The 18,179-nt window shown below is 44.4% G+C and overlaps 1 protein-coding gene across 1 annotated transcript; it reads left to right on the forward strand.

The window, feature by feature from the left end:
• The first annotated feature begins 4,364 nt into the window (after positions 1-4,364).
• LOC123126042 (cation/H(+) antiporter 19-like) lies at positions 4,365-10,447 on the forward strand. Its single transcript, XM_044546457.1, has 2 exons — positions 4,365-4,802; positions 8,081-10,447. Exons 1-2 carry the CDS (start codon positions 4,575-4,577, stop codon positions 10,316-10,318), a joined length of 2,466 nt encoding a protein of 821 aa, XP_044402392.1. The 5' UTR covers positions 4,365-4,574; the 3' UTR covers positions 10,319-10,447.
• Positions 10,448-18,179: the final 7,732 nt, after the last annotated feature.

Genomic DNA, 18,179 nt, shown 5'->3' on the forward strand with positions numbered 1-18,179 from the left:
AGAAGTGCATGTCCTATCTTATAAATAATGGTGGGTTGTGCTAGAAACATGAATTCTACATTGCATTAGTCTTTGACTTTTAAAACCTTTGCATTCTAGCCGGCAAAGCGACGAGTTCACCTGGCCCTCAGCAGCGGCAGCGACGAGCTCGCCTAGCGCTCCTACTGCGTCGCTGGTGCGACCTCCTTGCTAGATCCCGGCCATGGTGAGATCCCTTCCCATCCCCCTCACCCCTCTTGCCCCTTCTCGCCTCTTTGCTTTCCGCGGTTTCATTCCCTTTGGCCTAGGGTTTCTGATCTGATATGTTGTTATTGCGCGCATGACGATGGTGATTTTTGGTGATGTTGCAGGAGTGTAGCAGCCTCGGCGCAGCGACTGAGTTGCTCCTAAATGCGCGGAGCAGTGCCGCTTAGCCGGCGAAGTGGCCGGTAGCAGGAAGTCCGCTGTTGTAAATAGTTGTACAAAATGGTCATGTGTTCCTATCTCTCTGTCATAAAAAATGGTCATGTGTTCTATCTCTCATCGTATGAAAGCACCGAGCTTGATTCTGTCTTATAATGTGATTGTCATCTTCAGTTCCATTATGTTATGCTTCTAACACAAATAGTTGCCTGCACATGCTATACCTGGTTTCCTGCATACAATCTGTACACGCTTTGTCAAAACGTTATGACCGGCACCCTCGCGCCGAGGCGCGAATCCGATCTAGTTGGCATGACTCATCAACCTGGATGAAGCTTCGAGGTGTGAACTTGATGGCCTTCTATACTTCTTGGATGATGTGAAAACCCGGCCAGTTGACTTGGTGAAGAAATTATTAACATAGTCTTTGACCAATGTTTTCTCTAACATGAGCACAACAAGGCTCTAACTATTGTGATGAGTGATATTTTTACACTCATTCACCCTTTGTTTAAACCGAGATATTTCATTAAAACCGAGATATTCGCTCCGATATTGCTACTAATGACTAATGAATGCAAAGAACTCCATAAATCCTCTCTTTGATGTGTTTCCACAGAAAATGGGCTAAAAAGGGAAGAAATCACGCGTGAACATGCAAAGGAATGGGAAAGGAGATAGAAGAAATCGTCAGGAGGCGCACCAGAGGAAACTATGCAAAAGATGGTGTTTCGGTCATATGGCGTGAATTCCGAGGCTCCTCGTCCACCTAAACAACCTTCATAAAGGGACCATGCTAGAATGTCAATAGAATGTCCGGGTGAAGCCAGAATAGAGCCATCTTCATCCCCTCTCATCAACCCTAGTCATCGCCATTTCCATCTCCATAGCCATCACCACCATAGTCCATATCCCTCTAGTTCATAATTGTATCGTGCATCGCATAAGGCATCCATTGTAAGACATATTATTAATCAATCAATCTTCTAGATGTTTTCTTCAATGTGTTCTTCATGCGATCTAATCTTCATGTGTGAGTAGTTCAGTAAGATATGGGTTGGGGCATAGGCCTTGCAACCCTCTATCTTTGTTGTGGGGATCAATAGAAGGGCTTTGAATTAACGTTCCATATGTGTGAAATAAAATTGTTCCGCAGATTTCTCTTGTCTTGTCTGTGATCTTCATCCCTGCAGGTACCCAGGATCATGGAGATCGAGCCACGGAGAGGCTAAGGCAGGGAGAACATGAAGTGTTATTCTTAACACCAGTGACAAAAGGGTTTAATACGGTAATACAGATCCAATCCTTAGGGATTCTTGAGGTGTAGTCATTAAATGCACAAAGCTCTTGTCTGGTTATAATAATCTTAATTATCGAGGCAACACCGCGAGACGGATAGGGCCTTCGGTTGGACAAATGATTCTTGATGCAGGACGCGTGTCGGTCAAGATATTATTTGGACACATCCCCCACTTCGATTCGAAACAAGCACATCTCGATGGGTGACTTCCAACACACAAATTATGATCATATTTGGTCCCAACACAAATACATGGTTGTAAACATTGAGACCTCATACCCGTACCTCTTTTTATTATAAGTGTTTCATCACAATTAGCTTGATTGATCCAGTCAAAAGCTGGAATTATTTCTTTGACAGAAGCTTGCTAGAGACCATCGCTTCAAGGGAACCTTCCTCTCGTGGGTTGGATAACCCAAGGTCACCTCTTTTGGGAAATAGGTGTGGGGTACTTTTTGTTCCGTTACCGGATCACACAAAAAGGAAGTATCATGTTGATAGAGAGAATAGGCCGAGTTTTGAATTTTTCCGTTGATATCACCTGGATCACATGTAGTAGTGGCAATCTTTTGTAAAAGTTGTGGGTCAGTTTACCCCGCAGCTTTCTTTTTTGGGGGGAAACTTCCGATCTATTCATCAACTGTGAAGGTAGTACGAATAACACCAGAATTAAAAAATTACATCCATCTCCTTAGACCACCTAGCGATGATTACAAGCACTAGAGCGAGCTGAAGGCACTCTATCATCATCGCCCCTCCATCACCGGAGGCAGGCAAGCCTTGTTGTAGTAGACGATCGGGAAGTCGCCGTGGTAAGACCCTAGAGAACCATCACACCAGAACAGCAACCGGCACTAGTGAAGAGAGACGTAGATCGGAAGGATCCAACCTGTAGACACACGAAAGTAGACAAACAAAGACCAGATCCAAGTGGATCTATCGAAGACAAATGCCAACCGAATCCCACGAGATTTGTCGAAGGCAAACCTCCACACGCTCACCGACGATGCTAGAAGCACCACCGGGACGGGGGCTAGGTGGGGAGAACCTTATTCCATCTTCAGGAAGTCACTGTCGCCTTGCCTTCCTGACTAGGACACAAGCCCTACTTAAACTCAAAGGCACACCTAAAAACGGAGCCCTCCCGCCGGTAAGGACCCCACAATTTTACACAAACTGCCTTTAATTATACTTATATATATATATATATATATATAAACAATATCAGTAGATTGACTCCGGTAAAAAGAAGCTTGTTTGACCTTACCTTGTCGGCTGAACACAATGGAAAGCATACCAGGGCATCTCGAACATCGTTCCCAAAATAAGACTCACCATTCGCCCGCAGATGTGTCTAGACGCATCCGCGAACATAAATACAAGAGCCAACCATACAACCATATACATCAAATGTCCGCGCCAAACAACAACAACCTTCCGTCAAATAGCTAGTAGTGGTCACTAGTGCATTCCGCTAACACATGCGCGACTCAAACTCCATGATCATGTTGTTGGAACCAACAATGCACAATGTTGCGACGGGTGTGCACCCATGCTGGAACCGGCACATGGTGATGCTGGAATCGGCGTGTGGCATTGCTGGAACTGGCATGCGCCCGTGCTAGAACGATGTGTCTTGGATGATGCAATCACTCGTGGTGAGCCAGCGATGGCACATGGTGATGCTAGAACCATCGCGCAGTGGTGCTAGAATGGCGTGCCATCGATGCTTCAACTGCCCGAGCCGTGCAGCGCGTACCTGTGGCTAGAGCTACAAACGCTTATGGCCAGAGCCGCGGCGCTAGCAACGGCAACCACAATGTTGTGACCACGGACGGCGTAGGTGCAACCACTACGGTCAGAGCTCGGGTAGCCATGGCGATCAACGATGCTACAGCCGCAGTGGGAGACAGAGCTGCAACCGCCTGCGGACAGAGAACAATGTCAGAGAATGTTACGGCTGGTCATGCCCAATGCTATGACCAGCGCTAGCCAATGCTATGACCAGATGTCGTCGTGAGCTGCTCCTGGGAGGAGAGACAACTTTGCTTCGACTCCGGTGACGGGAGTTGTGACCGGCAACGCGGGGACCTTGTGACAAGGTATCGTCGTCGTTGAGGTTGCTGCAACCTGCGAGCGCTGAATGTTGCACGAGGCATGCAGCACGCGAGATGAGGATTGGGAGCAGGGCGGTTGGGGAGATGGAGATGGAAGCAAGGGAGGGGTGTGAGTCGCGGAGCAGGGGAAGGAAGAATCAGCCTGATTCGTCATATCAGACGGTGGGGGAGGCCACCGATCCAGGTCCGTGGCCGGTCCGCCGGTGCCTAGCGGCTAGCGCCACCTAAAACTTAAACCCCTAATATGTTAATTTTGCTTGCGAGAAAAAATGGTCATATTACAGCCATTGGTATGGCCCGGCTATATAATAAATAAGAAAAGGCCGAGCCAGGTGAAGAGGCTTATCATAACTTCTCCCAACGATTAACTGACTCTCTTATCTAATTATCTCCAGAGCCCAGAGCTCCATCGATCACCTCACCGCTCACCGGCTATATTTGTCCAAGCTCAACTCACGTGTATGTGTGAGTGAGAGACGGTTGAAGACCTGGTGACACAGCCACAGGCATACTCGACACACGGGTGGTGTGAGGTTAACACTGGTTTCACTTTCCCCGTCTCCACTTGTTCCTCCGAGGATCTTGGCCGAGCTCTCCCAGCTTATTGCCATGCATGCACTGGCGATCGACGATTGAACGCATGCCGTCCGGCCCCGAACCAGATGGAGGCCACCACCGCGCGGGTGCATGCGTGCGCGTCTCCGGTCGGACGCCAGCCACAGCCGCGCGCGGCGCCACCGTGAGTGCGTGGCGAGATGAGGTTGCCGGGAATGGCGCGGGGCGGCCACGGCGGGGCAGACGATGATGTGCAGCCCTACCGGCCACTGAAGGCGACGTCGGAGGGGGTGTGGCAGGGCGACAACCCGCTGCACTTCTCGCTGCCGCTCCTCATCCTGCAGATCTGCCTCGTCCTCGCCGTCACCCGCGGCCTCGCCTTCGCCCTCCGCCCGCTCCGCCAGCCGCGCGTCATCGCCGAGATCATCGTAAGTTCATTCCTCGTCGTCCCTCGCTCACCGTCGTTGAGTTATAAGTCGCAATGTCATCTCGTCTGCTTTCGTTTCGCAGCTCATCTTTGTTTTTTGCACGATCTAATTAGTCCATGAATATTCCATAATTTGGTTAAGTCAATCATTTTTTGAGGGGCAAAGCATGATGTTAGCTAGCTTGAATTAATGATCATTTGCAGTTCCATGGGAATTCATCCATCAAATCTTGTTAGTCACAGGATCATTAGGTACTACTACTAAATTAAGTAATTAATGGTCTTCTGTGTAGCACTTTGAACAGTACCAGTTGTGAATGAGAACTCTGCAGAAGTGTGTTCCTTTTTCCCTTGGTTGCTAGTTTTTGTGCACAGGTGGACATTCAGAAACAAACTTCACTTGTCTGCTTTGCAAGTCTATAAACAGAGTGTGCCCATCTATCCGATCACTGTTAAATTCATTGTGGTACACTAGTGCTGTACTATGAGTACGGTTATTTCAGCAGCGATATGAGTTCAGAGGCCGGGGGCATTCCTCCTTTTCAAAAAATAAAAGCAGCGATGTTAGTTTTGATTCGTTTGATAGCAAAATATTTTTTAAGTATTTTGAGAATACTACAGTTTTTGAGGTTACCACAATTTTATTTACAATGAGCTGTTTGGTTGCCCTTAAAAACTGTGATTTTAATATTATAGTATTGGTCAAACTGTAGTTTTTTCTCTGCATAAAAAAAAAACCTCCGACCTCTTTTTAAAAAACAGGGAAGCTGCGTCGTTGACCTTCCCCGCTCTGCTCAACAACTCGCTCTGGCCTCAGATTGTGTGGTATGATGCATACGGGTAACCATAGGGAGCGAGCTGCTGTTGCATTTGAGATCAGTGAAGGCGCCGCTACGAAGGGTTTTAAGTATCTCAGATTGCTCGGAGGTTATCTGCCTAATTACTCCGCTGCCGTCGCTGTCGCTAATCATAATTAGGCTAATCGATCCATATATTCTATTCTAGTACTATATCACGGTGCTCCTTCCATCCACTATTTTTCAGCTAGCTTCTCCTTGCAAAAGGCTAGGCAGCAAAATATACAGCGTTGTGCATTAACTACCAAACAGGTTCTATGTAATGTGAATACATCAAAATATTGTGTTTTTGTAAAACCATGGTATCGCATACCTATAGGCCAAATTACTGTAGTTTTTAATACTTTGATTTATATAATACTTTGCTATCAAACACAGCCTAAGCTGATCTTTTTTGGGGGATATTCAAAGTGATCAAGTTTTTTCTCAGAGGGAATATACCCGGGTTTATAGCTAGAAAGAACTCCCCTTCCCATAATTAGACATGTTCTACTTTTGTCTTTGCCTAATTTTGGAATGCGAGTAATATATACTACCAGTAATTGAGTTTGAAGTAGTGCTTCACATACTCACATAATTAGTACTGCAAGCAGGGAAGCCAAATGCAATACTACCTAATTACTACTAAGAAGTAAAATTAGTTTAAAAATAAGGATTTTGAGAAATTATGTGAGTAGAATTTTATACTTGCAGCTATTTTCTAAATTTGAGAAAGAAAATTTAACCTACAAACGGAAAATATATTTATTTTGGTCAGACAACTATCCATTGAGGTTTGATCCCATCCCCTGCCAAAATTTATAAAAATAAGCTAAATGCAAACTAAAACTTATATTCATAGCAACGCAGAAAATGCATACGAAAACCAGCAGTATTCCAGAAAATTTTACTACAAGAACTCCATGTCATTTCGGACAAGAAATGTTCACTCCCGCCTCCCCTACACGATTTAGTTATAATAATATCCATTTTTCTCATTGAACTGTTTTTGGAAGGACACATTTTTAGCTTGAGTTTCCAAAATCTCTGTTTTTTAACGTAGATTGTTGGGTGAAGTGTATTCTTGCGAATTTGGCTTAAAATATGTGTATTTGAGTCATATGAGGGGAAAAAAGTAACCTATTTTCTTGGGTATTAGTAGTGAATTGTCAAAGTTTTAAACCAAAATTGTACGTCAATACTCTGGCCCAAGATACTACATGAACTACTTTTATCCTGAGTTTCTTTAGAAACATTCCCTCCGTTACAAATTATAATATGTTCTATCTTTTTTTCAGACGTATATAGACGCATTTTAGTGTATTTGTTCAGCTATTCCAGGCCCGTATGTAGTCTATATTGAAATATCTAAAACATCTTATAATGGTGAACGCTGATCTATCGCCTTGCTCGTATTGATGCTTGTCACCGCGTCACTAGGTTGTTCATAGCTCTTGCTTAGCTTAATGGATCACCCAACTGTATTCTGGGATGTGTGCATTCCACAATCCCTTAAGGAAGAGGTTCACTACAACCTTGCTTGTTAATGGGTTTCTGACTTCACACCATAGTGCTAGACTAGGGATAAGCTGGATACTGACTTCTTTCCAACAACTCCATCAGCCCTGCTTAGCCATACATCAGCTCTACCATTACTATACGCATTCTACCTACGCTTTTATGGAAAGAAAGAAGAAAGGAAAGGGGAAGTGCATGGATGAACCTGGGTACATATGAATCCATTTTGAAAAACACATTTCTAAATGCTAAAAAATCTGAAAAAGATTGCACGGATACGTCTTCATGTTCTATGTGCGCGCATAAAGTTTCATGGAAAAATAACATTTTTTGGACGGTGCAAAAAAGACAAAAAAAATACATCGTGGAACGCTATTTCAAAGCACTGAAATTTATATTTTTTACGGAGACAAAACAAAACGACATTTTGTAACAAAACTTTGTGCCGCGCACACACATTTGCGAACATGTATGCATGAAATTTTCTTTTAATTTTTTTGAGATTTTAAAACATGCTTAAAATGCATTTTTTTCAAAAAAAAAAATGGGTGCAGATGCCCATGCGTTCAGGACGTGCCCACTCGAAAGGAGAGGGAGTATTTCATTCTCAAGATATGACAGTAGGAGCCAAAAATAGTTTTTTAAGACTTTTGCTTGAAGTTAACTTGAGTAGTATTGTTTTCAAAAGAAGCACGCCAAAGTTTGATTTTCTGCGTTTGTAGTTGGAATGGTGTTGGTAAAATTAATCGGGAATTAGTCCTTGTCACCTATGGGATCAAAGTAGATTTCCATGCTCAATCACTATCAAATCAGTCAAATCACTTGATCGGAATTTCTACATCATGATCATCTATCTCCGATTATAGCAGCTCTTATAGCAATGCAAGCTCATGTTAATGTTACTGCTACTGGTGGCGAAATGCAGGGCGGCGTCCTCCTCGGGCCGTCGGCGCTCGGCCGGAGCAAGGTCTTCCTCCACAACGTCTTCCCCAGGGAGAGCCTCATGGTGCTCGACACGCTGGCAGCCATCGGCCTGCTCTTCTTCCTCTTCCTCGTCGGCCTGGAGCTGGACCCGGCGTCGCTCCGCCGCACCGGCCGCCGCGCCCTGGCCATCGCCGTGGCCGGCATGTCCCTCCCCTTCGCGCTCGGCGTCGGCTCCTCCCTCGTCCTCCGGGCCGCCATCGCGCCCGATGCCCCATGTGTCCCGTTCATCGTCTTCATGGGCGTCGCGCTCTCCATCACGGCCTTCCCCGTGCTCGCCCGGATCCTCGCCGAGCTCAAGCTGCTCACCACCGAGATCGGCCGCATGGCCATGTCGGCGGCGGCCGTGAACGACATCACGGCGTGGATACTGCTCGCGCTCGCCATCTCGCTCTCGGGCAACAGCTCGCCATTCGTGTCGATCTACGTGCTCCTCTCCGGCGCCGCCTTCGTTGGCCTCGCCACCCTGCTCGTCAGGCCGCTGCTCCTGTACATGGCGCGCCGGTCCCCCGAAGGTGAGCCGGTCAAGGAGTCGTTTGTCTGCGGCGCCATGGCCATCATCCTTGCTGCCGGACTCGCCACCGACACCATCGGTATCCACGCGCTGTTCGGCGCGTTCGTCATCGGCGTGCTGGTCCCCAAGGAAGGCGCCTTCTCCAGCGCGCTCACCGAGAAGATCGAAGACATCGTGTCGTCGCTGTTCCTGCCGCTCTACTTCGTCTCCAGCGGGCTCAAGACGAATGTGGCCACCATCACGGGCGCCAAGTCGTGGGGGCTCCTCGTGCTCGTCATCATGACGGCGTGCGTCGGCAAGATCGGCGGCACAGTGCTCACATCGCTGCTGATGCGGGTGCCGGTGCGCGAGGCGGTGGCGCTGGGGCTGATGATGAACACCAAGGGGCTCGTGGAGCTCATCGTGCTTAACATCGGACGCGACCGCAAGGTCCTCAACGAGGAGGCATTCGCCATCCTCGTGCTCATGGCGCTCGTCACCACCTTCCTGACGACGCCGGCCGTCACCGCCGTGTACAAGCCGGCCCGGCGGCAGTCGTCCTACACGCACCGCACCATGGAGCGCGATGACGCCGATGCCGACAGCGAGCTGCGGGTGCTCGCGTGCTTCCACGCCAGCCGGGGCATCCCGACGCTGATCAACCTGGTGGAGGCGTCGCGTGGCACGCGGCGGAGCAACCTCACCATGTACGCCATGCACCTGGTGGAGCTCTCGGAGCGGTCGTCGGCGATCTCCATGGTGCAGCGCGCGCGCCGCAACGGCTTGCCGTTCTCGGGCCGGCTCGGGCGGAAGGACGTGGGCGGGGAGGAGGTGCAGGTGGCGTTCGAGGCGTTCCACAGGCTGAGCGCCGTAACGGTGAAGCCGATGACGGCCATCTCCGACCTGGCCACCATCCACGAGGACATCGTCAACTCGGCGGTGCAAAAACGCGCCGCCGTCATCGTGCTCCCGTTCCACAAGATACTCTGCCACGACGGGACGATGGAGGCGTGCGTGGACCGGGCGTACCACCACGTGAACGTGCGGGTGCTCCGGAAGGCGCCGTGCACGGTGGCGATCCTCGTGGACCGGGCGCTCGGCGGCATGGCGCAGGTGTCGGCGCCCGACGTCTCCTACACCGTGCTCCTACTCTTCTTCGGCGGGCCCGACGATCGAGAGGCATTGGCCTACGCCGCCCGCATGGCCGAGCATCCCGGTATCGTTCTCACCGTGGTACGCTTCAGCGCGGCTGCTGCCGCGGCGGCGGAGCTCGCCGACGTGGACGAGGAAGCCATACAGAAGCACGTCGTCCCCGGCGAGTCGGTGAGCTACGAGGAGGTAGAGGCGCGGGAGAGGCTGGAGGTGGCGGCGGCCATCAAGGCGTTTGGGAGGGGGAAGAATCTGGTGGTGACCGGGCGGTCGGCGCAAGCGATACCCCTGATGGAGAAGACCGACTGCCCGGAGCTTGGACCCGTGGGGAGCTACCTGGCGACAACAGAGTTCTCGGCGACGGCGTCCGTGCTCGTGGTGCAGCGGTACGACCGGAGGAATGACCCGACCTCGGCGCCGGCGGACGAGGAGGTAGAGGACACAGTGGTGCGCGCTCCGATGCCATCTCCGGCCTACACGCCCGCCAGGACGTCGCCTGGTGAGCAGAATAAACCAGCCGGAGGGGGAGTCGGTACGTGACGGCCGGTGCGCGCATGCAGTTCCGACGTGCGTGTCGGCCGCGTAGCTAGGCTAGGCTAGGCTAGGCTCCCATTTTAGTTCTCTAACTGTGGTTACTGTGCCTATTGACACGTGTATGTACATGTAGAAAACCAAACAAATATAACAACGGCATGAGCAGCTAGTAGTATCTCAACACAATTTCTTACGTGTTTGCTAACAAGTAGTCCCTCCGTTCAATGAGTGTGGTGCTTCACATACGCGCGCATACACTCACCCATATGAACATATACACGCATACCCTACCCCTATGAGCACCTCTGAAAGACTGAGCTGACATACCATCTTGAAATTTACGAAGTCATTATAGACGTCTCGTCGTCGACGGGAACGTCTCCTTCCACTGAATGCATATCGCCGGAAATCCTGAAATAAATCCAGGAATAAATACGAGCACCAGGACTTAAACCCTGGTGGGCTGGGGATACCATAGTCCCTCTAACCATCCAACCACAGGTTGATTATCGCCAACCAACAATAGTTTATGGGTAAACTACCCGTGATCTTCATGATCATTCGAGTATATTTTTTAGGTGTTGGATGCATTCTAGTTACAATAGTTGTTGTATGTTTCCGGGAACCTTGAGATTTACCTAAGTGGGCCATGTTTTCTTGTCCATCTATGTCTGACAGTCTGAAGGTGTGTTTGGTCGAGAACCAAATGAAATAGAATCCGTTGTTTCATTCCACACGAATGTGTTAGTTGCATTTCTCAATTAATTAGAGACGAAAAAATGAATGGAATTTTATGTTGCTTCTTTCATTAGAGAGTTAGAATGGTATTGATTCAACTCACTTTTTCATAGGAATGGTGAGATTACCTCCCATGTGTATATGGTGTACAATTTTGAACAAACATAACTCTGGCTCTGCATTTTTCGCAACATATATTTGAACTTTCAGCAGTATTTTATTTGTATTTGCATCTCAATCAATTAGCAACATGCAATCATAAGCATAACAAGCCTATTCGCATCACATGCAACACTTATCAACAACATTTTGGTAATGCAATAAGTTCGTACAACACATAAGTAATATGTGGACTCCTCTTTCTTAGAGCTCGAAAGCTTTCCATGAACACCACCACCTGGTCGCCTCCTTCTTTCACCGCCACCTCTTTATTTTTATCACATGTTTTTTATGTTAAGGATTTAAATGTCATAGCATATACTTGTGCTATGTAAAACTCTTTCAGGATGTTTGCGCTTTTAACAGTAAAAAGAGCATCAATAACTGTTTCTTTACTTGCTTTATTAAGAAAGACCAAGTAAAACATATAGTCATATACAAGGACGAATGCACTCAAACAGGTCCTAGGATTATATTGATCATAAGATATGTAACTAATTAGAAGAAGAAGAAAAATCAAATTTCAAAGATTTTAAATTGTGGAGAAAAAACATACTTGTAGAGTACAAATAGGAGGATACACATAATTTGATATTTTGTGGTATATAACTATTATAACTAAAAATATTTCTTATTTACTTGTTTCGCTTTTTATGCTTTGAAAACTAGTAAATATAATATTTCACGTTGACCATTTTGTAAAATATCACTCGCTATGATCATGGTTTTTTTAGACGAACTCACTAAGCTTTATTCATATCAAAGCATTTACAGGTAAAAAATAAAGTTCCCCGGGTTGGCCTAACCAAACATGGCGACCAACCCCGAGTGCTACCCACGGTCCATTGGATTGGATGCCCACTAGGAAACATGCTGAATTTATTTTAAAAAACACTATTTATAAAAAGCAGACGAGCGGCACTGACTGGTATTATGTGGGTGGGCTGGCAAGGGCACGATCCGACACGAAACTGGCTCAGAGACGATAAAGGGGCAAAATGCTGAAACTTTTCTAGGACCTCCATCGATATGGCAACGTCGATCTACTGGCTTAGGATCTTATTAGGCATGTAGGAGATGAGGATATTAGGAAGCAACAGTGGAAAATATGAGAGGTGTTGGCTGCGGTGACGTCGGTTAGAGACTATGCAAGTGAAACCTAGCCGCATATCGCGCATGTGGTGGTAGGCAGAGGTCATTTATTTGCCAATGGAAGGCAAATTCTGAAATGGGCAAACTGAGAACCGAGAGCAAAGGAGGGAATTTGAGGACAAATGACAAATTGACACTTCATACACTCCAGAAATGTCTCTTTAGTAGTTTAGTTACATGTAGACTTTATAGTATTAAACTCCAGGCATCACTACAAGTTGGTTAGATCCATATTCTCTAAATGCAATCTTCAAAGATATATAGTATCATGAAAAACATGCATGCATGAACACATTATAACACATCGGTGCTCATAAATGCATTGGTGGAATAATGCTAAAAGATTATTTTCTTATGTATATATAGTAGTGCAAACCACTCTAGCGAAAAATAATAATTCTTAGACACCACAAACTAAATAATTATACAAAAGATTGTTGCAACAAAACACAAGTTCAGTTTAGCACTACAAAGTGTATTGGTAGTGAGAAATATGAAAATTATATGAGAAATGTTCACCTTAATATTAATAATATTTTTGAGTTGCTGATATTGCTAGACATAAAAATTTAGTTGCCTATATAATGCATCAAATAATGAATCAATAATAACAACATACATTAACAACTAATGTTGATCTCAGTTTCTCTCACACGCGCTAATCAGTACCCACATGACAAGAGATTCGTTAGTACATCATACTCATGTGAACTGGTCTCTAGGTCTCTGCCTACCTAAGCACCCACCCACTCCCACTTCAAGGACTTGGGTTGGGTTGTTTAGGCGCGGCACAAGACCCGACGAAATGATAAAGGACATAGCACGACACGACATGGCGGCTAGCGTGCCAGGACAGTACGACTCAAAGTTTCGAGTGCTCTTAGCTAGAGCGTGTAGGCATGGGGCACCCCATATGTCTCGCTTATAGCGAGAGGTAGGGGAATCGTCGTTGAACGTGAGAGCGACATGGGCTGGTCCAGGCACGCGGGAGGCTACAACCTCGTTTTTTCCACCTTTTTTACTTTATTTTTTGTTTTTGTTATACTTCCAATTTTTTTAAATAAATATATTACAAAAAACACTTTACATAAACATTGAAAAAATGTTGACCAAGCATTTGAAAAATGTTAAATATGTATAGGGAAAATGTTTCTCATGTGTATGAAAAATGTATAGACAAAATATACAATGTGTGTGTGAAAAAAATTGATCATGTATTTAAAAAATATTAATCCAAACATTCGAAAAAAATGTTAAACAAGTATTCGAAAAATGTTAATTAAGCATTTGAAAAATGTTAAATGTGTATAGAAAATTATTGACCATGTATTAAAAAATATTAAACTTGTATTTGAAAAATGTCAAATATGTATAGGAAAAATGTTGACAATGTATTAAAAAAATTTCAATTTGCATTTGAAAAATGTTAAACTTGTATAGAAAAAATGTTGGTCATGCATTCAATCTTAGACTTCTACTTGAAAGATGTTAATCAAGAATTTGAAAAAATGATAAATGTGTATAGAAAAAATGTTAACCACATATTAAAAAAGTTATGTTAATCAAGACTTTGAAAAATGTTAAACATGTATTAAAAAATGTACACACTCTGTTTGTAAATATAAGTCTTTCGAGAGATTCCAATGCGGACTACATGCGGAGCAAAATGAGTGAATCTACACTCTAAAACATATCTATATACATCCTTATGTAGTCCTTACTGAAATCTCTAAAAAAACTTATATTTAGGAACGGACGGAGTATTAGATATATACCAAACATATGCATAGAAAACCAGTGAAACCAAACTTTAAAAAATAGTGAAACCATAGAGGAAAACAAGAAAAAACGGTGAAAACGAGAAAGAGACAAACAAAACCGAAGTAAGACAAAGAAAAAAGAAAGAAAATTAAAAAAGTGAGAACCGAGAAAAGAAATAAATGAAACCGAATAAAAATAAAAAAAATAGAAAAACTAGTGAAAGCAAAGAAAGAAATGAAGAGAACCCGGTGCAAAAACGAAAATGAAAGAACACGAGAAACCAATAGAATACCGACTCTTTTCCCCTCAATTAGGTCGCGCCCTAGTATTCACCATGAGCCCGACGCTTACTCAATGGCTAGCAATGCTGCCCACAACCAGAGACCCATGTTCAAACTGTGGGATCTCTCATTTTTCATCTCTATTTCGTTTAAAGAAGGTGTACTGGATGCTTAAGGCGAGATCTCCTTCCGTCTCGCTACAGGCGACATATATAGTCGCCGTGGTTGGCGTGCGCCAAACATGCTCCGCACCATGCGTCTTTGTGTCGGCCCAGTACGGGGCGTAGTGCAGGGCGCCTGTTTTTTCCGTCTTTTTATTTTGTTTATTTTTCTCCTTTCAACAGAATTAAAAAATGTTCACCAAAATTAAAATTTTCAACAATTCAGAAAATGTTCACCAAAATGAAAATTTTCGAAAATTTTAAAAATGGTTGATAATTTGAAAAATGTTCAAAGATTTTTATAAATTGCTCATGGATGTTAGAAACTGTTCCTGAATTTTTAAACAAATTTTCAAAATGCTTTTATGAATTCGAATAATGTTCATGAATTTGAAAAAGGTAAAGAATTAAAGATGTTCATGAAGTTTAAAATGTTCAGTAACTCCAAAAATCATAGGTTAAGAAATATTCAGAATCTTAGAAAATGTTTTGTAAACTTTAAAATACACAAATTTCAAAAAAATATTTGTGAATTAAAAATTGTTTGGGAAATCCAAAAATGTCCTAAATATCAAAAACAAATCATGGATTAAAAATGGTGAATAAATGGGAAAAATGGAAACAAAATCCAGAAAAGACTTGTTCAGAAAGGTTCCAAAACCTTCCCAAAATCGGTGGAAACTGTACGCAGAAAGCAATATGGCCCAACCCTTGTAATAGCGCTAGGTGCTCGGAAGGATATGTGTTTGCTTGGTATTTCATGCGTCTAATCACTGAGATGTATCCAGTGCACCGAACGAATATGTGCATCAGGTCCACCAGGCTATTTTGGTCCATTGGATGGTTATCTGACGGATGCGGTCTGACTGGTAAATGGATTTTTGGCACATGAGCAGAAAATCCTTTACGCATTAAACCTGCCCTCCACCATTTTTTCTCTCCATCATTAAATGCATATTTTAATATATATTTTTCTTCAAACATAGGAATGACCATATATGTTGAACCATATATCCAAATTTAGACCTAGTTTGACCATCATCTTTGTTTTGATGAGTTGTTTAAAACAAGACTAATGTTGAACATACTTTCTATTTTTTTCATATTAAAACTTGACCACAACATTTGTAAGGTCCAATTCATTTTAAAAAATGTATTCAATATGGACATTTCAGGATGTGGTTCCTTGCATGTCCAAGTCTTGCTTATTTCGAGAAATATGACTGCATTTTTTTCGGGGGGGGGGGGGGGGGGGGGGGGGGGGGGGGGGGATTTCGTATTGAGCGGGCTTTAGTGAAGAAACGACACAATTAGCATTTCATTCTTTTTCAAGATTCAACCCGATTCAACCTTGCACCTCATGAATCAACCATCCGCTAGCTCAACAAAATTTCATTACATATTTTTTTCCACGACTAGCAGCTTTGATTCCCTTCTCAAATTTTGTAGGTTCAGTCATTGATGAAAAATTTCTCTTACATAATTGTGGGAAATACATTGCCCTATCTTGTTGTTAGTAGAGTACTAGCGTCACTATCACTAGATCAATGAAGCCGCGCGTTGCCGCGCTCATCGACTTTAACAATAGAATGATAGGAATTTACAGCGTGAAAATATAAAATTTCCATGAAGTGCGCTCATTCTTTTCAAGGTAGGAATGTAGAGGCGTTAGACAAAATGTTTCCTTTTTCAGGGGCAGGGCTACAAAGGACACATCTATTAAAATATCACCTTCTTTTCATAAACCAGGGTCCCAAACAAAGTTGGTTACCCAATTTTGAATATATCCTTTGAAAACCTTGCATCTAAGTTTATGTCGCCATGATACGGGCCGTTTCATCATATAGGCAACTTGGCACGATCAATTAACTTTGATTAATAATATTTGGGGTGGTTTTAGGACAGGAAAAAATAATCCAAACAAATATTTTTAATAGAGGCGTTGATGACCCACCAGTATAGGGGTTCAATCGTAGTCCTTTTGATAAGTAAGAGTGTCGAACCCAACGAGGAGCAGAAGGAAATGACAAGTGGTTTTCAGCAAGGTATTCTTTGCAAGCACTGAAATTATAAGTGACGAGTAGTTTGATAGCAAGATAATTTGTAATGAGCAAGTAACGGTAACGGTAAATAATATGCAGCATGGTAGCCCAATCCTTTTGTGGCAAAGGGCAGGCCAAAACGGTCTCTTATAATAAGCAAAGCGTTCTTGAGGGTACACGGGAATTTCATCTAGTCACTTTCATCATGTTGGTTTGATTCGTGTTCGCAACTTTGATAATTTGATATGTGGGTGGACCGGTGCTTAGGTGTTGTTCTTACTTGAACAAACCTCCTACTTATGATTAACCCCCTCACAAGCATCCGCAACTACGACAAAAGTATTAAGATAAAATCTAACCATAGCATTAAAATTTTGGATCCAAATCAGTCCCTTACAAAGTAGCGCATATATTAGGGTTTAAGCTTTTGTCACTCTAACAACCCATCATCTAATAACTACTCCACAATGCATTCCCTTAGGCCTAATAAGGTGAAGTGTCATGTAGTCCACGTTCACATGACACCACTAAGGGAATCAGAACATACATATCATCAAAATAATCATGCTCAAGATTTCTCCCATGACCTCAAGAACAAAAGTAACTACTCACAAATGATAATCATGATCAAGATCAGAGGAGTATTAAATAGCATAATGGATCTGAACATATAATCTTCCACCAAATAAACCATATAGTAATCAACTACAAGATGCAATCAACACTACTAGTCACCCACAAGTACCAATCTGAGGTTCCGGTACAAAGATTGAACACAAGAGATGAACAAGGGTTTGAGATAAGATGGTGTTGTTGAAGATGTTGATGGATATTGCCCTCCCCAAGATGGGAGAGTTGTTTGTGATGATGATGACGATGATTTCCCCCTATGGGAGGGAAGTTCCCCTGGCGGAATTGCTCCGCCAGAGGGCAAAAGTGCTCCTGCCCAGGTTCCGCCTCGAGACGGCAGCGCTTCGTCCCGAAAGTCCTCTCCCAATTTATTTCTAGGTCAAAATGACTTATATACCAGAAGATGGGCACCGGAGGTGGGCCGAGGAGGGTGTCGGTGTCAAAACCGGCAGATCTCGGGTAGGGGGTCCCGAACTGTGAGTCTAAGGATCGAAGGTAAAATGAGGCAGGGGACACGATGTTTACCCAGGTCCGGGCCCTCTTAATGGAGGTAATACCCTACTTTCTGCTTGATTAACTTTGATGAGTATAGGGGTTACAAGAGTTGATCTACCTCGAGATCGTAATGGCTAAACACTAGATGTCTAGCCTGTATGATTATGATTGCCTCTATGGACTAAACCCTCCAGTTTATATAGACACCAGAGGGGGCTAGGGTTGTACAGAGTCAGTTTACAGAGAAAGGAATCTTCATATCCGAACGCTAAGCTTGCCTTCCACGCCAAGGGGAGTCCCATCCGGTCACGGGGGAAAGTCTTCTATCTTGTATCTTCGCGGCCCATTAGTCCAGCCCATGATGCACAACCTGGACTCCTGAGGACCCCCTAATCCAGGACTCCCTCAGTAGCCCCTGGACCAGGCTTCAATGACGATGTGTCCGGCA

The sequence above is a fragment of the Triticum aestivum genome, chromosome 5D (assembly GCF_018294505.1).
Source record: "Triticum aestivum cultivar Chinese Spring chromosome 5D, IWGSC CS RefSeq v2.1, whole genome shotgun sequence".
In the NCBI taxonomy this organism is placed as follows: Eukaryota; Viridiplantae; Streptophyta; class Magnoliopsida; order Poales; family Poaceae; genus Triticum; species Triticum aestivum.